Genomic DNA, 25,133 nt, shown 5'->3' with positions numbered 1-25,133 from the left:
CTCATTCACCAACGCTTCTAATGAGTGCACACTGGAGATTAAGAACTTGAGTAGTGACTTCATTGAAGCAATACCCTTCTTTCTTCCCCCCCCCCCCAAAAAAAAGCTGCAACCCTTCACTAAGTGACTGAGGAGATAAATAAGCCTTTTATAATTCTAATGGGATAGATTATAAAGGCAGCTGAATCTTTATAGCTGGCTGCCATTAAAGCATGCACATTGCACAGAGCCTATTATAGGGGCACAGAGATGCAGTCATCACTTGTCGTCTTCAGTACAGGATAAATGTATTTTCAGATGAGCTAGTATAGATCTCTTCTATCCACCTGACTCTTCTCACATAGGCGAGTTTGTCTTCAGGGTGCTGGAGGTTCATAGCACCTATTGATTGTGCTCATCACGATTGACAATTAGAGCACTTTAAACAAAAAAAGTGCAGATGCTAAATACAGATTTAGGTGCTGAACTTTGGGAACCCAAATTAAAAAATGGTAGGGTTTTGTAAGACCAAATACAAAGCTAACACCTGTAGAGAGATTTCTTTGAATATAGAGGTGTGTTTTTAAAGCACTTTTCCTTTCATAGGCCTGGTCCCATGTAGTAGCATCTTACAGGTATTCCTACATCGGTATACTGTACTGGCAAAGCACCTCTAGTGTGGACTTGGCTTATGTTGGCAAAGGTTACCCGCCCTTTCTTTTTTCCCTTCTTCTTCCCCCCACACCTGAGCAGAACAAGCTGTTGGTTCAGCTTTGCCAATATAACTAAATCTATGCTGGGGGCTTTTGCTGGCGGAGGTGACGCATAACCATTGAGAGTGGGGAGGGCCCACAATTTAAAGGTTTGGGGGGCACATGACTGCACCATATGTTGCATCCAGCAGAAATTTGGGGTGAGGGGTATACACATTGCCTCAGTTTGCTGGCATAGCTATGTTGGTTAGGGATTGCATTTGTTCACATCCCTGCAAGCTGTTCCTGCAGAACCTGTAGTACAGACCTGATCATAGTTTTAAAATAAAAACTCTTTGCAACCCAAATGTTGCAGAATAGTGCTAATGTATGAGAACCAGCAAGTGAAACTGACTAAATTCCTTGCCCAAGTTGTTGACTTTGCCTAAGTTTTTTGGATGCCCAACACAAGATACTTGATGCCTGACTTATTTGTGTTTTCCCAAGGAGTGCTGATCACATTTACTTCTTGAAAATGTTTAACCCTGTGTGCCTTCACTTTCCCACTTGTAAAATCAAGGGAATAGTATTATCTACCTTTGGGTAAGCAAGATCAGTTTGTAATGTATGTAAAACTATTGAGATCCTTGAAAGGAAGAAACTGAATTTTAAAGTGTTTATTCATTATAATCCTACCTGTGACTTGCAACATGGGTAAGGAAACTTGCTTTTTTAAGTTATAGGGTGACCATATGTCCTGTTCTGGCTGGGACTGTCCTTTTTTTTTTTTTTTTTTTTTTTAAGCCCTGTCCTGGCTCTCGTTGTCTTATTTTATTATGAAAGTGGGCATTTGTCAAGCTGGCATGAACAAACGGGACAAATGCCTACTTCTGACCCCCCAAAAAGGGGGAGGGGTGCAGAGGAAAATGGGGGTGAGTGGTAATGCCAGCCTTACGCAGAGGAGGAGGCAGGGCTTGAGCAAGCAGCAACAGCAGCCCCAGTTTCACATGGGGACGGGAGCTGGGCGAATGACTTGCCCCAGTCCTAAGGGGAGGATCGGGCCAGCCCTGCACAGTGTCCCTGTTTTCCTTTGAGAAATATGGTCGCCCTTTTAACCTGTTCTTCTTAGCAACTAATTTTTTAATCCTGCACAGAAATGCCACCCAGAATTCCAGTGCTAATTCTGTGCTTTGCAAGTCTGGTGATAGTCAGCCACCTGACACCGTGCTTGTGATCCTCACGCGCCCATGTGCTTCCTGCTTGAGTCCCTAACATTACCTCGCTGACTGCTGGTTTGGTCACTTTCCTAACCCCTTCTCATCCTGCTAACCTGCTTTTCCTTTGCGAACTGGTGTCTTGCAGTCCTCCTCTTTGCTAGCTGCTCGTCAGAGCTCCTCTGATGTCCCAACTGCTGCGGATCTTGTCAGTGCAATAGAAAAGTTGGTCAAAAGTAAGCTGGTAAGTGTAGTGTCTTGGAAATTATGTACAGAATAGGCATAACTTGTGTCTATAGCATGAGTTCAACAGTCTGCTTTATTTCCTTGCTCCTTTGCACCTGCTGCATTTTTTATTAACCTTTAGGCTCTCCAGTTCAGTGTAGAAGTTGAATAGTTGTTACTCCACAACTAAAATTAAATGCAGTTGCAAGCTTCTGTGCAGATGTTGTACCAAAGTCAGAGTTAAATTTTCAAAGCATTGTGTAGCCTTTGAACTGTATGATACCGACGAATTTCATATATTCGTGTCTAAGAGCCATTCCTCGGGACAGACATAAACATTTGGCCTATTTTGAAGGCAAGGCCTTATTTATCATCTGGTAACTTTTTTTTTTACCATGAGAGTTTAGGTCTGAAGTAGCTGTCTGTTATTGCTTGACTTAAGTATCTCTGAAAATTTTAATGAATCTGCATTCCTACTAAATAGCAAAATTGTTTAACCTCTTAATGTATAATAGTTGTGATGAACCTTATTGAAATTAAAGCACCACCTGTGTCACTCTCTTCTGCTATTAAAAGGAAAATTCTCATTTTTTGTTCTGATCTCTACCATGGTGAAAACACCATAAATCCTCTGGCTTTAATCTATTCTAGATTTTACTGTAATGCGTTTGCAATTTACAATTTTCTTTCTATTGGGCAGTTGCTTATAGTGTGGAAGGGATGATTTTGGCTTCCTTTAATTGTTCCTTGAAACAATCCTCTATAGGGTAAAACATCCCTGGGCCTGTCAAGTTGGGCAAATGCTACAGCTTAAACAAGTTTTGCTCAATGAAAAAGTCAGAATTGAGGCAGACCTATGCTGAGCCTGTGAAGATTCATTTTCTTGCACTCATTTTAAGGGTGAGGAGAATAATAAAACAAGCGGTGCTGGAATCCCTATGAATCTGGAACCAGCTTTATCTGGCAAAGTGATTCCACAATAGTAGTAGTAATTTGGTTTCAATGCTTTCTAGTCTGAGATTTCAGCACACAGAGAGAGTATCTGGTTGGGGAAAGTATTGTCCTCAGGGTTGTATGCTCTTGGATGAGGGTGAAGTTGAGCGTTTGAAGGAAACAGGTATTTCAGAATGAAATAGGCTTGTTGTGACTAGAGAAGGGGAACTTCTAGAAATTTCACAGCTACTGAAAAGGTTTAAATTACAGGCTGATTAACAGAGTTAATATGCACTTTTATGTTTGAGGGTTTCATAGCAGGATATCTATTCTCTCTTCTCTCCTTCCTCCCCCCACCGTCCCCCAAAAAAATAGTCAACTCAGTAGTATTTAATGGGTTTCAGACCAGTGTCTCAATTTTTTGTATGTTACTTTACTGGAAGGTATCTTCATTTAATCTCCCACAGAACAACATTCTAAATGCTTCTATCACATTTTGGAGGGCCATGGGACTTTTCTATTTCAAGATTGCTCTGAATAATTTTGAGATGCTTATTTTAGCATAACCAACATTTTCATCCTGTGCTTAATGGTGTATGCTTTCTGCTGTGCTGCAGTGAATCAGACTATAGGTTTCAGGCTGTTTTTTTTTTTTTTTTTTTTTTTTTCTATATCCACTTGAAATATAACTAAACCTCTGAGGCGGGGCAGTGGGGGACATAACTGAACATTTGAGTCTGTTTTCAGTTTCCACTACTCACGATTGCCGAGGTGACTATTGCAACAGAAGGTAACTCTAGCCTTGTAGCTCAAGGATAACATTTGTTCTATAATGCTTTGGTTTTTAGACCCTAGAAGGAGGAACTTATCGAGGAAGCTTAAAAGATGGCACTGGGTGTTTAAATGAAGGGATGACGCCTTCAACTCCCCCAAGAAACCTTGAAGAAGAACAAAAAGCCAAAGCAATGAGAGGCAGGATGTAAGTTTTTTCTAGCTGCTTTTTATTTCTCAAATACATCCTACAGAAGTGTGCACAGCTATAAATTAGGGAGACACTGCTCTGGTGAAGAATGCACAGGACTGGTATTCTGAAGGCTGGATTTCTATTCTCTATGCTTGTCTAGTTTTCTCTTTCTATTAAAAAAAATAATAAAAATTAGAGATCAGTACCTTTTCCTGTACTGCAGGGAAGAGGGGGAAATGGTGCATCTTTATTGTAGGATAACTAAAGTTACCAGTTAAGTACCATTCTCAGTCCTGCTGTAAAATCCTAGTGGAGACAAGGCTCTGTAGCTTAACTGAAAGGTAAACTAGGTGAAGTGACTGCCTAGGCAGGGCAGTGAAGTATTAACCTCACTCAGCCACTTCAGGTAAAAACTTCAGGTACCTTGTCTCTGCTAGGATTTTACAGGGAGATAATTATTGCACAGTAATTAATCTCGTGAAAAAGGGAGATCCCCTTTTTTAGCATTGACATCAAAGCCTTATTCTGTAAAGCTCCATATACATGCTGAGGGGGTGGTGGCTAGTTTAGATAAATGTTCATTTTTATCTATACAGTACCAGAAATGTGATTTACAGACAAGAGAACACTCCTGCCCTGACTGTGCTTATCTGAAATTTAAGACATGCCTTACAGTATGTTTATCAGGAGGTAAGGTTGAGAAACCCAGTGAGGGTTGGGGAAGGGAAGTCAAGGGTTAGAACAATAAGATCATGTGGCTGCTTTGATTATGAAACCTTGCAGCGTGAGCAGTATTAACATAGCTCTTTAGATTTGGAAGGGGAAAGCTAGGATGTATAGGCCTCGTGGAGGTGTTTTAAGGAGTGAGTCAGTGGAGGAATTGGAGACTGGCTTGGGAAAGGGCCTAGGCATAGAAAGGAAACCAGACAGGTGGAAGGTGTAGTTGAGAGAGGCTAGCAGGAGCAAAGTGGCATAGGGCTTTGAGAGCTGGTATAAGTCCCTTGAATTTCTTGCAGAAGCCAGAGAAGCAATTTGGTGAGGAGCTTGTTGTATTCATCATAGCAGACAAAGTGTGATTCTTTTTTTTTTAAGATGCATTTTTGAATGGATTAGAGAGGCAGGTTGGACGAGATCAGCACCCAGCTTTACCTGTAGAGAACTCCTCTGAGAGATAAACTCTTATCTTTCTCCTACGATTGCCCCATATTGCACATACTTGGTTTCAGTATCGGTCTGGTTAACGAATTGCTAGTTTACCATTGCAAGTTTGTCTTAACCTTCCACTACAGAGAAACTTGCCATTGTGTACATAGCTATACATGTGGCCTTTTGAAATGCAGAAAGAGCTTTGGCAGCTGTGCACTGCATGTATTTTTGTGTCTTTCAGTCCAAATAATTCCCATTACTCCAGGATGTTTAGAAACAGCTGCTAGTGGCTTTCAGGATCAGTCAGCTTCTCTCTCTTTCTCCAATTCTTTTTAGTTTCTGTGGTCTGTATCTGGTGCCACTTGGTTTCTTGTTTTTAATAACCTACTAAGGAGCTCAAATCCAAACTCAAACGATGACCCTTATTTCCCAGTAAACACACAATAGATTACTTGCAAAATCCTATCTGTAGGTGGTAATCTCCTGTGTGTACACATGCATGTGTGCTTTCACCTTTAATCTGTGCTGAGAGCCACTTGTGACAGATTCCGCTGGGGGCATCCCCTAAAACTGGGGTACCACTGAGCCCCCTAGCCCACCAGCCTGGGCTCCCTTTTTTACACTGCACTGCTGTGACAAGCTGCAAAGCCTTCCAGCCTATGAATACCTATAGGTGGGGACACACCCAGCTGCACTTACAGGCAGACTGTCCAGCCCCTGCATGGGAAAGCTACTCCCAGCTCCTTAGGCACGCATCCCTTCTGGAGTATAAACCCAAAATTATACTGTCTTGTGCTGCACAGGGAACTGTACAGTGTAAGCTCATAAAATTCCCCCCCACACAATGTGGAGAGGAATATGCAACAGCCTTTTGCCCGTGAGTTATTATTCTCCCACACTTTTTTAGATAAAGCAAAAATAAGTTAATCATTTTAAAATCTCTTTATAGTTTAATCTTTTATAGCAAACAGATCAAAGCAGATTACCTTGTATTTTTTGTTTATTTGCTAACTAAACTTTATATCCAATAGCAGAATCTCACCCTAAGATGATACAAGCAGGATGCAAATTCTTAAGGGGCAAGCTGCACTCACTTTACAGTCTGAAATCCCCTGTGATCAAGACAAAGTGTCTTGTCTAGTGGATGTTACTCAGGTGTAACTACATTTGAAATACAGATACATAGTCAATATTCATAACTTCAGATACAAAAATCATACATGCATACAGATAAGAGGTTATGATTTGCTGAATGATTATCCGCAGTGACCTCGCATCTGACTTACCTTGCATAAAATACCTTCTCAATGTTCCCTTTGTTTTTACATCCCATGTGAGGAATTAATTTTATGTGCACCAATATGGAGGTGGTGTGTGGCAGGGGTGGAGTTCAGAGGTTTGGCGTGTGAGTAGGTGGGGGGTGGCCTCAGGGCTCGAGCAGAGGGGTAAGATGAAGGGGGTGTGGGCTCAGGGGTGGGGCTGTGAAATGAGGAGTTCAGGATACAGGAGGGGGCAGAAGGTTGGGGTGTGGGAGAGGCGAGGACTTAGGGCTGGGGCTACAGCTGGGAATGAGGGGTTTGGGGTGGAGGCTGCCCCAGGGCTATGATGCGGGGGGAGCGCGCGCGCACACACACACACCCTGCCCTCTCTCACTGCAGCAGCTACAGGACCAGGGGAGAAGCCTCTCCTTACCAGCAGCAGCTCAGAAACCCCCATCCCTCAGAATTTGCTACCCCTGCACCACTAAAGTACCAAATTCTGCTGGGCAAGAAAAGAAGGCCATCCTTACATGGCGGTAACTGCTCCTGGTGGGAAAATGTGGCAGCAGCTCCAAGGAAGAGGCACCTCTCCCTGCTGGCAGCCATTCATGCCCCAATTTCTTCCCCTCTACTCTCCAGGCCCCTGTGGCTGCGTCCCTGCACAGCCCTTTTATAGCCTGCTGTGCAGCTGAGGCGCAACTTAACTTATAATGTCATAATAATATCACTGAAGAATATGGGGTGCTGTGTCACACCTCTATTCCAGCAGATATTGCTGAAGTGTTTCTACCAGATTAAAGGGATATTTTCTGATTGCTGTGATATACCTGTGAGTAAATTTTGAGGGAGTTGTCAATATATACAAATACTTACATTTATTTTAAAGTGATGAAACGATCCACATCCACTTGACACTTCCTCCAATACCATGTAGAAGAAAATACCTTCTATAACAGAAAAATGCATGTATTCCCACAACATCATTGTAAATGACTTCATTTTTGCTAACCTACAGTAAACACAGGTAAGGAAACTTGTTCTTTGGCAGTGTCCCTCTTTTTTTATATATAATCTGTAATTTGGAAGTAGTAATTACATGTGTCATACATAGTAAAACAATGGATAGAAAAGTATCAAGTGATATTCAACACAAATGTCTATTCCAAATGATGGGGACAAGGGGAAGCCATATGGTCTTCTATAGAGTGAGTGAGTGTAATCTAAACAGTGTAGATGCTGAACTAAGATCCTGAAGCAAGAATACATATACCCTTTTGCTTTGTATCTCTGTGCTGACAAAACTGATCCTGCACCTTCGTTCATTAGAGGTTGCTACAGTTCATCCTGAAGGTTGCTTAAATTCTAGCCCTCAGACCCCTATGAACGTTGCAGCACTGGCACCATTGGTGTCTGTGATTTTGATCTCATGGATGCTTAAGGCCAAATTCTGCCCATATTAACGAATATAAGTGTACATGGAGAGACATGTTCTTGAGAGAATAGGGAGCGATTCTTCCCTCAACACCCAGAATTCCTGGATAGCAACAGGACAGGAGTCCTACCTAGTGATAAGTGCAGGGTTTCCTTCTCACTTAGTAAATCTGTTGGTATGTCCATGCCAAAGGAGGTGTAACACATTCCTTACAGGAACCTGTAGGTCAGCCAGGGGAATAGCAGCATAGGGCATATGCTTGCCCAGGGACACCTGCTACTACCTTGTAAAGGAACAGCAGTTTGCCCAGCATGTGTTTGTTACACACGTATGGAACGTGGCGGAGTGGTTTTTGGAACACATGAGCAGCTGGCATTTCCACTGCCACTTCATGGCTCCTGCCCAAAAGGGCTGGATTTTGCTGTTAAATAAGCAAGAAGCAGAGGGTCTACAGAAAAGTTTCCTCTCTGCTTTGCCTAAACAGGATGAATGAGTGCTGCCAACATTGCCATCACACTGTGACAACCTTCCTATGTCTCACAGGTGTTCTGTACCTCACATATCACTATGGTATTGTCTTAATGTTTTGTCTTAGTTCATGATGTTTTTGGAGGCAGGGAAGCTTTTTCCGTGTGAAATGGCAAATGGAGGCATCATTGCTGTTTCATCTCAGTAGTTTGTGGAGTGTTTAATCTTGCAGGATACTGACAGCTGTTCTGTTATGAGAGACAAGCTCAGAATGACTTCACCCATCTGTTAAGTCTGGCTCACAGTATCCGTTCAGTTAGGGCTTAGTCTTATAAAATTTTGGGGTTTTAACCAATCACCAAACATGTCTTGTCTTCAGAATTCTTGCTAGCCCACATGATCTCAGTTTCCTTTTCAGAATACTTATCATTAGACCTCTTTTCTGTATGTCTTTACCAGGGCTTCCATATAGCACAGTGTCTACAGAGCTGTCATTTCAAGTGGATCACTGTTGATTCATGTATACAGTGTGACACTAGGCATGAAAGCATTCCTCTACCTTGTTAGTCTCATTATTGCATTATTGAATTTGCACTTGAATGGAATTTAGTTCATAGTGCTAAATAACTCTCTCTGTAATTGAGAGGGAGACTGTCTGTAGTAAGACAGATATAACTCTCTTGAAATTGTCCTGTAGCAAAAACAGTATGTGACTGATAGATGCGTGTTTGTGTGCATTGAAGCTTCCTTAGATGACTGTTACCCAGGATTACTGGCTTTGAAATAAGCATAAAGCTTTGACTGCCACACCTGCATTATTTACTATAAGAGATCAGTCCTTTGGAAAGGAAATGGGATTCATTCTCCTAGCATTGGTCTTTAATTTTCACTTCTTGAGACTCAATTTCTTTAAGCCTATGCAAAGCCAGAATAAATGAACTTTACTCATGGGAGGGATCTCTAGGGGATAGGGGAACAAAATACTCCTCTGCCACAAGGTTTTAAAGTACTTGAACAGAGATTCAATGGCTACTGCTGTAGTATCTCTTCTGTGCACTCCCTCTCATATGTGGAGTTGCGGTTGTTTGGAAAAGGGTGTAGTTCTTTGGGTGCTGCACATATCATCTTAAACGTGAATGCAGCCAGCGTACTGAAGCTGGAAAGGTGTGAGGTTTGTTTTTGTTGTGCAGCCATACCCACTGGGTTGGTGTACATACCCCATCTCTCCTCATTGCCCTTCCTGAGGCTATATAAGGGCAGCACCACCCAGTCCCTTTCAGTTCCTTCTCACTGCCCATGGCCTGCCAGAGCTACCTGTGAAGTTTTCTCCCTCACTCCTTTTTTCCCTGCAGTTAGCTCTCTACCTTCCTTATAAATAGTTAGCCATCATGATCTCAGCACGTTTACAGTGCCGAAGACCAGGCCTGCTCCAGTACCTACCTTGCTGCCCACACTGGGCTATGGAAGTTGGTTGCCTAGTGGCCCCATCAGGTTTGGCACTTCCAATTTCTGTGGCCTCTTTAGGTGACTTGAGATCTGGTTTGGAACCATCCAGCACTTCACTGTCCCCTCCTAATTACAGTCAGTCTGAGCCCTCTAGACCACCTCCATTAGGAGAGCATTGTAGCAAGAGCATGACAGGTCAAAAAGTAAAGACAGATTGTCATGGCCTAGAATCTACTGGCCCCCCCATGCCTTCTGCTCTCCTCCAGTGGCTGAATCCTTGGAGCATTTGTTTTCCCCTAAGGCAGTGCTCACTGAACCTGTCAGGGGGAAGGTCACTAGGCCATCCAGCAAGGCAGCTTTCAGAGCCTCCTAGGTTGAATAATATCTGCATGTGCTTTCCTCTTGAGCAGCCAGTGCTATGAGGCCACCCATTGCAGGAGGAGCAAATTCCTTTTTCCCCCTTCTACCCCCCCCCCCAACCCCTCAGGAGGATCACTTTGTGCCTGTTCACCTGTCCCTCTCCTCATAGGTGCCAGCTTCCTCTGTTCCTGGGGGGTGGTTGATCACCACTCTGCTTCAGGCCCTGCTCCCATTCCACCATGCCCCTCCCAGCCCCACCTCACCCTGCCTCTTCCTCCTTTCTCCCTCCCTCCTGCCAGCACCTCCTACATGCCACTGAACAGTGTGTGAGGCATGGGGAGGGAGGGGCAGATGCTGATCGGTGGTGGGCAGGAGACTGCTGGTGGGCCAGAAGTGCAGGGGAAGGGAGGTGCTGATCTGTGGGGCTGCCAGTGAGTGCTAAGCACTCACTAGCTCTTTTTTCCTGTGTATGCTTCATCCCTGGAGTCTGCACCTATGTTTCTCACCTGAAAACCTGATGATGCCATACTCCTCTGGTCTCTGAGGACTTTAGGCTCTCAAGACCCACTGAGGAGAATGGTGGCAGTTTTAAGCATAGAAGTTGAGCTTGTACAAGAGAGACACTCACAAGCTTTGTATTCATTCTCCAGTTGTCTGCCCCAGGAGGGGAGCCCTCTTGATTAACGACACTCTTCTAGAGCTAGCAAAAACTTTATGGCACATGCCAGCTTTAAGCTCTCACAGCTGAGCTCACAGACAAACGTTATCGTGTCCTGTTGCAAGACTTTGCATGCTTTTTCTTCTCTTCCTGCTCCAAATTCCTTGGTGGTTACAACTGCCAATGAGAGATCGTGTCCAGGAAGACTTAAATCAACCCCCAGTGAAAAGGGGCCAAATTGTTTGGGAGAAAAATGTATTCCACATCCTCTCTCCAGATGTACATAGCAAACCAGCAGATGCTGTTAGTGAAATACAGCTTTGTAAACAGGGATGTGATGTCTGGGTTTACTGACCTCCTTCTGGAGGATGCATAGGAGGAGTTCAGGGCATTACTTGAAGGCTGCATCACAGGCAAAACATCCCTCCAGTTTGTATTTGATGCAGTGGACACTTCTTTTAGGATAATGGCCTCTGCAATAGCAGTGAGGAAAGCCCTTGAATCATAGAATATCAGGGTTGGAAGGGACCTCTGAAGGTCATCTAGTCCAACCCCCTGCTCAAAGCGGGACCAATTCCCAACTAAATCATCCCAGCCAGGGCTTTATCAAGCCTGACCTTAAACACCTCTAAGGAAGGAGATTCCGTGACCTTCCTAGGTAACTTTCCAGCGCTTCACCACCCTCCTAGTGAAAAAGTTTTTCCTAATATCCAACCTAAACCTCCCCCACTGCAACTTGAAACCATTACTCCTTGTTCTGTCATCAAGTACCACTGAAAACTGTCTAGATCCATCTTCTTTGGAACCCCCTTTCAGGTAGTTGAAAGCAGCTATCAAATCCCTCCCCTTTCCTCATTCTTCTCTTCTGCAAACTAAACAATCCCAGTTCCCTCAGCCTCCCTCATAAGTCATGTGCTCCAACCCCCTAATCATTTTTATTGCCTTCTGCTGGACTCTTTCCAATTTTTCCACATCCTTCTTGTAGTGTGGGGCCCAAAACTGGACGCAGTACTCTCTGATGAGGCCTCACCAATGTCGAATAGAGGGGAATGATCACATCCCTCGGTCTGCTGGCTATGCCCCTACTTATACACCCCAAAATGCCATTAGCCGCCTTGGCAACAAGGACACATGGTTGACTCATATCCAGTTTCTTGTCCACTATAACCCCTAGGTCCTTTTCTGCAGAACTGCTGCCTAGCCATTTGGTCCCTAGTCTGTAACAGTGAATGGGATTCTTCCATCCTAAATGTGGACTCTGCACTTGTCCTTGTTGAACCTTATCGGGTTTCTTTTGGCCCAATGCTCTAATTTGTCTAGGTCCCTCTGTATCCTATCCCTACCCTGCAGCGTATCTACCACTTTAGTGTCATCTGCCAACTTGCTGAGAGTGCAGCCCACACCCTCTTCCAGATAATTAATAAAGCTATTGAACAAAACCAGCCCCAGGACCGACCCTTGGGGCACTCCGCTTGAAACTAGCTGCCAACTAGACATGGAGCCATTGATCACTGCATGTTGAGCCTGACGATCTAGCCAGTTTTCTATCCACCTTATAGTCCATCCAGCCAATACTACTTTAACTTGCCGGCAAGAATACTGTGGGAGACTGTATCAAAAGCTTTGCTAAAGTCAGGAAATAACACATCCACTGCTTTCCTCTCATCCACAGACCCAGTTATCTCCTCATGGAAGGCAGTTGGGTTAGTCAGGCATGACTTGCCCTTGGTGAATCCATGCTGACTGTTCCTAATCACTTTCCTCTCCTCTAAGTGCTTCAGAATTGATTCCTTGAGGACCTGCTCCATAATTTTTCCAGGGATTGAGGTCAGGCTGACTGGCCTGTAGTTCCCTGGATCCTCCTCCTTCCCTTTTTTCTAAAGATGGGCGTTACATTAGCCTTTTTCCAGTCATCTGGGACCTCCCCCGATCGCCATGACTTTTCAAAGAGAATGGCCAATGGCTCTGCAGTCACATCCACCAACTCCTTTAGCACCCTCAGATGCAGCACATCCGGCCTCATGGATTTGTGCTTGTCCAGTTTTCTAAATAGTCCCGAACCACTTCTTTCTCCGCAGAAGGCTGGTCACCTCTTCCTCATGCTGTGCTGCCCAGTGCATCAGTCTGGGAACTGACCTTGTTTGTGAAGACAGAGGCAAAAAAAGCATTGAGTACATTAGCTTCTTCCACATTCTGTCACTAGTTTGCCTCCCTGATTCAGTAAGGGGCCCTGTGGTTGCATAACTCAAACATAGCCCCAGACACTCAGCAAACTATAGAGAATCTCACATTTTTGATTTTTTTTTTTTTTTTTTTTTTTTTTTGCTTTTCTTTTCAGAGAAGACTGGTGAGACTTTACATTCATTTAAGGACACATTCACTGGGTACCCTTTGGCTCCTTTAGGGGTCTATGCCCAAGCACCCAAGAGGTGGCAATACAGATCACATCAACAGCAGTATCAGCACCAGTGTTTATAGGCAGTACCCATCAAGTTAGAATGAGTTTTCAAAACAGAAGTGCACATCACAGAAGAGACTACCCTCCAACCAGTCATTCTTGGGAGTAGCAGCCTATTTGACTTTGTCCTTGAGGACAGCAATACTGTAATTGCCAATCTTCCTATGATTTCCCCTCCCTCCATGTGGGGACAGATTGTCCCACTTCCTCAATGCTTGGGAAGCTATAACAATAGATGACTGAACAGGAACTTGATAGAATATCCCAGTCTCATCACCCTTCCTACCCTGTCTCTTTTCAGGGACCATTCTCATGAGTCAGTGCTCTGAAGAAGTTCAGATTCTGTTTTCTTTCTGGGCTAAAGTAGTAGTTCCCCATCCACATCAGGGAAAGGGGTTTTACTCATTTTCTGATCCCTGAAGTCCAAAGTGGATCTCTGCTCCATACTGGATCCTTTAACTTGTGGAAATTTCATCAAGCACATAAGATTCTGATTGGTCTCTCTAGTGTGATTCACTCATTGCTGTCTAGGACAGACTGGTTTGTTGCCCTTTATCTCCAGGTTGCCTACTGCCTGTGACATGGTAGCATTGTCACATGGAGGTTCTAGAGATTTGCATTAGCAGATCAACTCTGTTGATACATAGTACTTCCCTTTGGCCTTTTGTCATTCCTGGGGGTGGTGATCTGTTTGAGGAAGGGGGGATTCACATCTTCCCATATTTGGACAATTTGGATTTGCCCTGCACCATCTAACAGCAGGCTCTCTGCCATGTTCAAGTCATACTCCATTTCTCTGATTTGTCTGGGCTTCATGCTGCTTAAAGGCAAATCCAAATTAGGTCCATATTTTCTGTGTGGAGATGACTTGATTCTACAAGCTTGATGGCATTCCTCCCTCACTACAATTTCAGGCCATTCGCCACCTCTACCTGTCCCTCAGATCACACCCCACCACACAGCCCAGGTACACCTGAGACCTCTGAGCCTTATGTACTTATGTGACCCAACATATGCCAGCTGCATGTGTGCTCCCTTCAAACTTGGCTAAAGCTAGTCTATCAACTGAGCAGACACCTTTAGACAAGTTGATCCAAGTACCTCTGGTGCTCCTTGTAACAGTACCTCCCATTGGGTCTTTGTGGAATTGTGCTTGGAACATGTTTTGTGGAGGTGTGCTTGGAGTGTGTTTTATGCCACATGGCACATGTAGCACATCTCTATTGAATGTATTAATCCTATTTGTATGATGTATCACTTTTGTGTTTGAAGCTATGAATATTGGCTGTGTACTGGCTTAATTTCTAAATAACCTTAGTAGAGCATTTGTTCAGTTCCTGGAGAAAGGAATGTTGAAATTAAGTGCCTAATCAAGAAACACTTAAAGGACAGTGGATCTTGAAATGCTCCAATCCACATAAGTCTGCTTAAGGATGTTCAAAATAGCCTGTAAACAATGGATGCTACCTGTAAAAACTGAGTCATGCATGGACATGAGATTTGCCCAAGTGACTCTTAAGCTCCCTCTTGGAGCTGGACTTTGCATAGGAGTGAGGAGGGGGTCTCCACCCACGGGAGAGAGTCTATTTAAACCCCTCCGAGACCCCTCCCCCAGGATACCTGAAAGAAACTGGAACAAAGGACAGTGACTGCAAGGGGTGTGAGTGATTGCTGGACCCAGGCTAAAAGGGGATTAGCCTGTAAAAGGGAGCATTCTGGAACTGGTGAGGATCTTATCCGTATTCAGTTTGACTAGACATATAGATTTGCGCATTATACTTTATTTTGCTTGGTGACTGACTTTGTTCTGTTTGTTACTATTTGGAGCCACTTAAATCCTCCTTTGTGTATTTCATAAAATCACTTTTTACTTATTAGTTAATTCAGAGTATGTGTTAATACCTGGGGGGCAAACAGCTGTGCATATCTCTCTATCAGTGTTGTGGAGGGCGAACAATTTATGACTTTACCCTGTGTAAGCTTTATACAGGGTAAAAGAGATTTGAGTTTAGACCCCATTGGGAGTTGGGCATCTGAGTGTTAAAGACAGGAATGCTTCTGTTAGCTGCTTTCAGGTAAATCTGCAGCTTTGGGGCAAGTAATTCAGACCCTGGGTCTTTGTTGGAGCAGATGGGTGTGTCTGGCTCAGCAAGACAGGGTGCTGGAGTCCTGTGCGGGCAGGGAAAGCAGGGGTAGAAGTAGTCTTGGCACATCAGGTGGCAGCTCCCAAGAGGGTTTCTATGATCCAACCTGTCACACTCCTGTGTTCCCTGGGGTGGTGGATGACTCAAGTGTGTGTATGGGGGGAGGGGTACAATTTTTTTTTCTCCCCCTTCCATTCAAGGAGGTCATTAATCTCTTTCTGATAGGTTGAGATGCATATCTAGAGTGGCTGCAAACCCATGTTTTATGGATGGAACATGAAGTGACTTTTCATATCACTGTCCTTGCCCTCTGGGCAATTCATAGGGCTTGCCACACGTTTCTTCCTTACATCAAGGGCTTGTCATTCTGGATACTGCATGACAACATAACTGCAGTGTACTACCTAAACTGTCAAGGAGTAGCACTATCTGATCAGCTTTTTCAGGAAGTTTATGGATGTTTTGCATTAGGAAAGGCAATACTCCCATTGCCACTCACTGACCTGGCTCCCAGATTTGGCTGCTTATCACCTCAGCAGGAGATTCTTCCGGAATCACAAGTGATTCCCTTGAACAATGTTTTCAGGGCCATTTTCCAAATCTGGGTGTTCAACAGTCCTCTTTTTCACAACAAAGGACAGCTAGAAATGGTGTCAATTTTGTTCTCAAGTGGACCTCAGTTCAATCTCCCTATACAATACCTTTTTCTTCTTAGATGGACTGGATTTCAGGTATGCATCTCTTCTCTCCCCGCCCCCTTCCCCATCCCCACACCACACATACTCTTCCCTGAGAATATACTCAAATAGAAAAAGGGTCATGCCAAGATGATTCTTATCATGCCAGGTTGGTCAAGACCATGCTAGTTCTCTAATCTTCACAGCCTCTCAACTCTACCTCCATTCATGGATCTGCTATCCCAGCAACATGGACAGATGTTGCACCCAAATCCCAGCAATCTGCACTTCACAACTTGGATATTGAGTGATTAGGTCAAGTGAAAAAACTGAAGTGGCTGTTCAAGAAATATTACATCATAGGAAGCAATTCACTAGACCCACTGATGTGACTAAATGGAAGTATTTTTTCTATATAGTCCAATCTCCATGAAATACAATCACAGAGGCTAAGATTCAGGACATTCTAGAGTACCTGTTGCACCTCAAATCCTCAGGTCTTTTGCTAAGCAATCTGAAGTTTGACTTAGCAGCTATCATCCCCCTATCCAGGTGACCTCTTTGCCTCCCAGCCCTATGATTTCTAGATAATTTTTAAGGGATTGTTTGGCTTTTTCCTCCTGTTAAAGATACAGTACCTCTTAAGGCCCTCCAACATTGCGTTGACTGTTTTGATGGGTTCTCCATTTGAGTTTTGGCCACCTGTTCTTGGCCCATCTGTCAGACATCCTTCCAAATGGCCATTATATTGGTCAGAAAAATAGTAGGGCCTCCTTATGTGCTAGCTTTTTTAAGCTTTTGAGGCCACATCCAAAACTCTTTATCTGTAGTATTGACATTTCATTTAAACAAGACAATATACTTAGCAATTTTTTGTGTGAAGCTGCATTCAATGAAGAACATCTGCAAACTCTGGATGTAAGGTGAATATTGGTGTCCTATCTAGACAGGACCAAACACTTAAAGCTATTGCCTTGTTCTTTTTATTTCTTAAGATGACAGGATGAGAAGTCACGCTGCTGCAGCACATATAATCCGCAAGTGGATTACTGCTTCCTATATTACAAATGCAAAAGAGGTGGTGAACGCTGCTCTGCAATGTCTGCCCACTCTACAGAGCTCAAGCTACTTCAGCGAGTTTTCCAAAGGATGTCCCTGTACTGGACATTTGTAGGACTGCTATGTGGTCCTTTGTGCACACCATCACTCAGTCAGAACTATGCAGTTACAACTGCTTCAAGATCTTATGCTAATTTTAGGAAAGCTATATTGGTTTCTCTATCTAAATAGACTCTGAGCCCCCTCCTCTGGGTACCGTTTTAGTCACCTAAGTAGAATACATGTGTGCAACCTCCTCTTGAATGACAGTTTAGAATAAATAACTGGGTTTTTTTTCCTGTGTAATCAGACCAACTGATTGTCTCTATCCCAGGATTTAAAAAAAAAACAAAACAAAACCCTGGTGAAAAGGATTTCAGCCACCTCTGGCACAGATGAAGAATGTTCTGAACTGACAGGGTTAAGCTTTCATAAGACTAACTACTGAGCCATGAAGCCATAGGTGCTGGAACTAGAGGTGCTGAGGGTGTAGCAGCACCCTCTGGTTTCGAGTACTTTCCATTATATACAGGGTTTACAGTTTGGTTCAATGGCTTTTGGCATCCCCACTATAAAAATTTGTTCCAGAACCTATGCATGAAGCTGAGTTGAGGGAGAACTAGGTCATGTGAACTGGAATAAGGATGTAGTCTTTGTTGGTAGAAACTGTGCATGTGTGTATGTATGTGATGGAGAGGTGGTAACTTGTATTGAAAAATGGTTATTTTTTATCTAGGTTTGTCTTAAATGAGCTGGTGCAGACTGAGAAAGACTATGTCAAAGACTTGGGAATTGTGGTAGAGGTGAGTTCAAGTCCATTTAATATAGTTAAACTCTGGCTGTAATTGCTCAAATTGGCAAAAGGATGTCGTCCTAACTGGATACTGTGCTAAAAAGTGCCTAAAGGAAATGTTTTCAAATACTAAATTTAAAATCTACGTGTGTAAAGGCTTATCTTGGCTGACTTGTTTCTCTTGGGTTGTGATATGAGATCCTTTCAGCTGTAGTATAGTCTTCCAGATGATGGAGAATAATTTTTTTCTTCTTGCACTTCTTGTATTCTCCTGTTGCTATTAGACAGAGATCCTACCTGAAATTGGAACTGATTAATAATGGCACTAACTTTATTTAGAAAAGGGCCCAAACCAAAATTCCAGATTTGAACACCTCTAAAAATTGGTATCTTGATCCAATCTTCGTTTCAGGCCCATATGTAGTAGCTGAGTTTTTTGTTTGTAACACACTTTGGGATGAAAGGAATTATACCAAAGTTATTTGTCCCACACTTTCAAGAGCGTCCATTAATTTTGGATGCTTAAATTTTTGAGTGCCCTATTGATACCTAGATACTGATGCCAGAGGTATTCAATGCACGCAACACTGGTTGCTCCAAGGTGAGGATCAAAAAACAAAGGCACTGAAAACAAGTGACTTCTTGAGAAATCTTTTTTGCTTTTTGCAAACTCATTAGTTCAGTGAGTGCTTCCAAACAATTTAGTGGTGGCTTTCAAAGGCTTCCAAGCTTTTAGAACTCATGTGTTCTCTTACTCAGAGTGAAGTGTGAAGCAAATGTAAACTGACATTTGTAATGCTACAGAGACTCAAATGGAATGCGCAGAAGAAGTGAGAAATCCTATTTGTGACTCTAAATTTACTGCATAGTTTTGTGCACCCAAGAAGTACACTGCATTGAAAGGGGAAAAAAATCTGTGCAGAGTTGGCTTCTTGCACTGATCAGGGAATCCAAGAATTTTGGACAAACCACTTATGTAACTTTTTTATAACTTTTAATTGTACTTGTCGCTTTAGTGACAGTACAATAGGTTTGTACAAACCTTTTGAGAAGCTGCAGATTAAATCCCTTTATAGCTTTGGCTTTCAAGCAAAGTGTGTAATTTTAAAATATAAGATGGGTGTCTGGTTTTAAACAGCATAACACGTATTTTAAGTACCTAGTTTTCTTCCAAAGCGATTCTATCAGTTATGGCATGTAACTTGTGCTTGTCCTGAAAAACAAACACATACTTCTTATTGTTCTTCAGCTGGGTAGTTAATCACTGCTCTTTCATGCTACAGGGCTTCATGAAGAGAATAGAAGAAAAAGGGGTTACTGAAGATATGAAAGGGAAAGACAAGATTGTATTTGGCAATATCCACCAGATTTATGACTGGCACAAGGAGTAAGTTGGACTTTTAAGTATCTTTGACAAGTGTACCTCAGCAAAGGAGAGCGCATTGGAAACCTGGCTCTACTATCAAATTTACTTTGAATGGACTTTGTGCAAGTCATTGATGTCCAAACTTGCAAGCTTTGGGCTCTAAATAAAAATGGCATGATTTTCAGAGGTACCCTCCGAAAGGTCTAAAATGTGGTCTTAATCTTGATGCTTGAGATTCCTGAAGTTGACACTTTTGGTGTCATTGGATGCTAGATCTGTAAAATAAAAGTGAGTTCAATTTTCACTCCAAGAATCTGACTGGACTTAATTTAGAGTTTTTTGATACTTGGATTTGTGAGTGCTCAATACCTCTGAAAATAAGCTCATGTGACATGTCCCAATAACACAAGATTCAGATTGGAATGGTAGAAACAGGCTAAACTGGATATGGATGTGGAAGGAATGGTGCACGTACTTGAAGAGAGAAAAGCACCTCAATAGGTGAAAAGCTGCATTAGTCCATGTTTTCTAGTCAAATGTAGAAGCTGGGTCAAACACAAGTTTTGGAATTCCTCAGGGTGGTGGTACGTTGCTGGACACTAGCCCCAGAAACCTGCCTAAGAGAACCTACTTCTGGGACTTGAAATAAGCATTTATTTACAAAGTAACAATGTCAGCAACATCTTGATTTTAACTTCGAACGCACTATTGCCACTGCCTTTTTTTAGTCATACGAGAACAATAGTTTCATTGACTCTGAAGTGCATTTCAACCCTGGCATTCATAAACATTTCAGTAGCTACAGCTTGCTGCTCCAGAGCTTGCCTAAAAGAAACTATCTTAATTACACATTGCAAGGTGCCTGATTAGAATATTGAATTCAGACATTTATTCCTCAAGTGTTATCCAGACTTTCTAAATAAGGTCAGATTTCTTCTAGATCTTCTTCTGTATTAATGAAACTCCCATATAGAAGCAAATGGACATAGATTTGTGTTAGTGAGTTCTTATCTATAGTTCTATTGACTTTTTTTTTTGTAATGGAATTCTTAAAATGCATATCCCTGACCTGTGAGACTGGCACAAGATAGCATTGACTCTATCTGCATCTTTTAACACCTACACTCTTTCTGTAGCATTGGAGAAAGTATAGATAAACTCAAGTAAAATCAAAGTATAAATGGTTATAGGTTTCTTTGGCTATAGACCTCCATCTGGCTGAGTTTTTGTGCAGTGTCCTTGCTACTCACCAGTTCTACTGTTGCTACTGTCAATATCTTTATAGACCCTAGGGACCCTAGTCACAGGCCAGGACTGCATTGTTTTAGGCCTTCTCTTCGTGCTGCTGCCTTTGCTGTTTAACCACTTACACAATATCTAGTGGTGGTGATTCTCCTCTAGCTGAGGGCAGCGAAAGGGAGGGTTGATGATCAAACTCCTGAGCTTTTTTGCTTTTTAAAAACACTATTAGTTGGAACTTGAACCTCTAAGACTTACGGGGTACCTCATCAAAATGTTTCGTTTCATGCACGGCTCTCTGAAGTGAATCTTCCTTTGCAGGCCCTGGACCTTGCCAGGACCTGTTTACTCCAGACAATGATTCTCCCCATGCCAGGCATCTGCACTTACAAGCCATGAACACTTTCAATCTGGAAATTGCTCAACATAAGAGAGCTGCTGGGAAAGGAGGTTCTACCTCCTTTTGAAGGCTGTTTAAAACTATATAAAGGTCTCTAGAAACATAAAGCACCTAAACAAAGCTCATTTTTAGGCATCTAAATAAAATTCCTTAGAGTTTCAAGCTAGAAGTTTCCAAAGGTGTGGGTCAATGTAAATATTGGTTTGTATTATACTTACACACTGATAACTAACTACAGCTGGTCAAAAGTTTGTAGTCAAAATGTTTAGTGACTAAAAATAGTCTTAGATAAAATGAAGGTTTCTACAGAAGTTTTCAGTGTGGTCAAAACTCTTTTCATGGGTCTTACCCAACTGAACATTTTTATTATTTCAATTTTCAGAAGTTTTTTTTGATAAATGGATTTGGGGGTGGCATTAAATTAACTCCAAACTTCTGCAGAATGTCTCTTGGCATTTTGCAACCAGCTCTAATGAAAACCACAGAACAGAGTAAAAGTGAACACTTCAGAATCCAAGAACTGATTTCCCTTAAATTTCTGTCTTCCTCCCCCACCATCACCACACCATCCCAACAACGTTTTCATGGCTGCATGTTGCACCTAAAGGAAAAAGCCAAGTTTTCCCCTCTTCGGTTATTGTGGAATTCTCTAGCTGTGATTGGATAATATGTGGGGGGGGGGGAAGGTGCGATGGGGGTAGGAAGGGGAAACTATTTTGAATTGCTCATCTTCTCTTTACTTTCAGCTTTTTCCTGGCTGAACTGGAAAAATGTCTCCAGGAACATGACCGTTTAGCGCAGCTTTTTATCAAACATGTGAGTGTTTCTACGTTCTGATTTTCACTAACACTTTTTCTCAGAAAAAGTCTCTTCCTTCTAAATTCAGTTTGACCATATTGATTTGCTATGCTCATGTATTAACATTTTTAATCCAGATCTAGAATAAGGCTGATGTTTTTGTTTCCTCAGCTACTGAATGGCTGGGTATCCCTAAATCATAAAACCAGAGACAGTGTGTGCCCCTCCCCCCTCTCCCAATTTGCTACTTGGATTGGAGGGACTAAGCATGTATATAGCTCAGATACTCTGCTTGCTTTCTCCAGACTGAGGGGAAGAGCTCTGTGAAGCTTGGAAGCTTGTCCCTTCCACCATCAGAAGCTGGTCCAATAAAAGAGATGCATCACCTTGGGTCTTGTATCTTGGCACCAACAATCTGAACATGTATATGTGACATTAAGATTTGAAAGCAATTTGCTTATTTCCTGGCTAGGAGTCTCTAGTTTTTTAAAAGCACAAAATGGGATGGACTAAAACTTAGCACATCTTGATGTATCATTTTTTTTGGCTGAAGTGCAGAGAGCAAAACCACCCTTTTCAGGAATATTTCTCATTTGGTTATCGACATTGCATTTTTTCCTGCAAGGAAAACTTTGTATCGTGCAAGACTGAAATAACATTGGCACATGGCATGCAGTGTTCTCTGAAGATCATGTGTTTTAAGAATAGTTTTCATCATTGAATTTACAATTTATTATTGGTTGCCATAATGTTTAAAACAGGGATGGGCAACCTTTTTGGCCTGAGGGCCTCATCTGGGAATAGAAATTAAGGCGGGCCATGAATGCTCATAAAACTGGAGTTGGGGTGTGGGAGGGAGTGAGGGCTCTGGTTGGGGCCAGAAATGAGTTCAAGGGGTGGGGAGTGAGGGCTCCAGATGGGGGTGTAGGCTCTAGGGTGGGTCTGAGGATGAGCAGGTTTGGAGGAGGCATGTAGGAGGGTGCTCTGGGCTGGGACTGAGGGGTTCGGAGGGTGGGAGGGAAATCAGGGCTGGGGCAGGGGATTGGGGCATGAGGAAAGGCTCAAGGGCGCAGGCTTCAGGCAGCACTTACCTCAGTCTGTTCCCAGAAGCAGCGACATGTCCCTTTTTTAGCTCCTACATAGAGGCACAGCTAGGCAGCTCTGCATGCTGCCCTTGTCACAGGCACCACCTCCTGCAGCTCCTATTGGCTGCAGTTCCTGGCCAGTGGGAGCTGCGGGGGGTAGCATGGAGAGCAGATCCCCCTGGCTGTCCTTATGTGAAGGAGCCAGAGGGGGGCCATGCTGCTGCTTCCAGGAACCAGGTGAAGCGGCCCCCATGCTGCTCCCCAGCTGGAGAACTGGAGCAGGGCAAGCACCAGATCCTGCACCCCAGCAGGAGCTCGAGGGCTGGATTAAAAGGGCTGGCAGGCCGGATGTGGCCTGCAGGCTGAAGTTTTCCTACCCCTGGCTTTAATAATAAGTGCATGTTGCTTTTAACTTAAGGTATGTTGTCCAGCTTCTTGGTGTTAAGTTACTTTTAAAAGAAGTAAAAACACTGGACCATACCCTGGGCTAGCATAAATCATCTGTGGAGCTATGCTGAATTACATGCAGTGAGGATCTGGCCCCTTGTTTAAAGCTTCCATCTGTCAAACATATGTGCACTTGACTCCCACTGTTAAACTCAATGGGACCACTTGCCAAAGTAAAGCTACTCGAGTGCCTGAGTGTTTTAGAGGATCAGGGCTGCATTGTGTAAATATTCTATAATGGGGAAGGAATATTGCCTTGATTTCTTTTCATCAACGAGAGACTCGGGGCAGCTAGAACAGACCTGATTCCATTGCTTTGCACCTTTGAGTAAATGAGCATGATCAAACAGAGCAGTTTTAGCATCTTTCTGCCAGTCCAATCATCTAATAAAAATATAGTAGCTAATATTTTACTAGATTCCTGTGCATCTTGCCTTCACAGGAGAGGAGATTACACATGTATGTGGTGTACTGTCAAAACAAACCACGATCAGAATACATAGTAGCTGAATATGATGCATACTTTGAGGTAAGGTTGGCCACATTCACTGGATACTATTGCTGCCTAAACCTGTGCTGTGAGGTTAAAGGAGAATTATCCAAAAACCTTTTTGGGTTTCGGCTCTGTTCAGCTAAAGTAAAGGATTTTGTGATACAATTTATTCTTGTATATTCTGTTTCCAGCAACTCCTTTTAATAGAAGAATGGGAATTTGAGATAAATATTCCTTTCCAATTAATGGCTAGGCTATTGCATTCCAAAATTCATTTTCCTCTCACACTCTGTCTGAAATGGCCTTTGCCACCTGTGATCTTTGCAGAGAATAGTCAGGACTTTGGGTGGGGTATATTTTGTTGTGGTGGTCAGGGGGTTTATTCTGCTGGGTGATTTACAATTAATAATTCCACCCTCTCCCCAGACTTTATGTTCACTCCAGGAAGTTTTTGGGGCTATCCACACTTTATAATGCAAAACTTGAGTAACAAGGGGAAGGCCCTTATTTCATTAAAGGGTATGTCACTGCAACCTTTCATGCTCTTCAGGATTTCTTCATGGCCATCACCTGACTATAATGGGAAGAGCAGTCTCCAGATATCTAATTCCTACTCTACCAGCTCAAATTGAAAATGAATCCCAAATCTTTAGATTAGCTTCCAAGTATTTTGCCCAGTACGTGCCAAAAAGGGACACTTACAGATTTTGAAATCCTCTTGGATTTCTAAAATGTCCTCTTGCTCTGGCAGAAAATTACTCTTTAATCTTTTTATTTTGTGAGTGTCACTTACCATGTCCTGTTTCCTGTGTTTGCAAATAGAATAGCTATAAATGTCTTCATGTGGTTTGTTTGTAACTATTTCTTAATATTGTGATGATACTACTTTTTAGGAGGTACAACAAGAAATAAACCAACGGTTAACCCTCAGTGACTTTTTAATCAAACCTATTCAAAGAATAACCAAGTACCAGCTTCTGCTCAAGGTGCGTGTAAAGATGCAATTTAGGTTAAACTATGGATCATCTTCATCTTGCATTGGACTTTGACTTGAATCGGTCTGAATTTCATTGTAACTTATGAGGTTTTGTGTCTTAAAATTTGATATTTAAAATTATCTTATGGGGTATGTTGTAACTAACCATCTCTTTAACTCAAGTGAAAAGTTGATGGAAGAGAAGTTCCATTATACGTTAGCCCCTACAATTTATTTGTCTGTAGATAGACATCCAGCCAGCAGAGGGGCCCTAGTTAAGACATCTCTGAGAACAGAGTTTGGTAGCTGATGTCTAATGTCTTATGTCTGTCGGTCTTTGTTCTTTGAGACACTTCAGTTGCTTTACCGAATCTTGCTAGAAT

General features: G+C 42.7%; 1 protein-coding gene across 11 annotated transcripts in view; it reads left to right on the top strand.

Moving 5' to 3' along the window:
- Window positions 1-25,133, top strand: part of KALRN (kalirin RhoGEF kinase) — an 805,383-nt gene that overhangs the window by 724,106 nt on the left and 56,144 nt on the right. For 7 of the 11 annotated variants that reach the window (XM_050916883.1, XM_050916882.1, XM_050916887.1 and 4 more), the window contains 7 exons: window positions 2,034-2,129; window positions 3,892-4,022; window positions 17,890-17,956; window positions 19,230-19,333; window positions 21,698-21,767; window positions 23,724-23,810; window positions 24,668-24,760. In XM_050916883.1, coding sequence (XP_050772840.1) covers window positions 2,034-2,129; window positions 3,892-4,022; window positions 17,890-17,956; window positions 19,230-19,333; window positions 21,698-21,767; window positions 23,724-23,810; window positions 24,668-24,760 — 648 coding nt within the window. The remainder of the gene's footprint in view (window positions 1-2,033; window positions 2,130-3,891; window positions 4,023-17,889; window positions 17,957-19,229; window positions 19,334-21,697; window positions 21,768-23,723; window positions 23,811-24,667; window positions 24,761-25,133) is intronic. The other 4 variants (XM_050916885.1, XM_050916889.1, XM_050916892.1 and 1 more) reach the window with 1 other exon arrangement.

This window comes from Gopherus flavomarginatus, chromosome 10, assembly GCF_025201925.1.
Source record: "Gopherus flavomarginatus isolate rGopFla2 chromosome 10, rGopFla2.mat.asm, whole genome shotgun sequence".
In the NCBI taxonomy this organism is placed as follows: Eukaryota; Metazoa; Chordata; order Testudines; family Testudinidae; genus Gopherus; species Gopherus flavomarginatus.
This window is presented reverse-complemented; position numbering and strand designations above follow the sequence as displayed.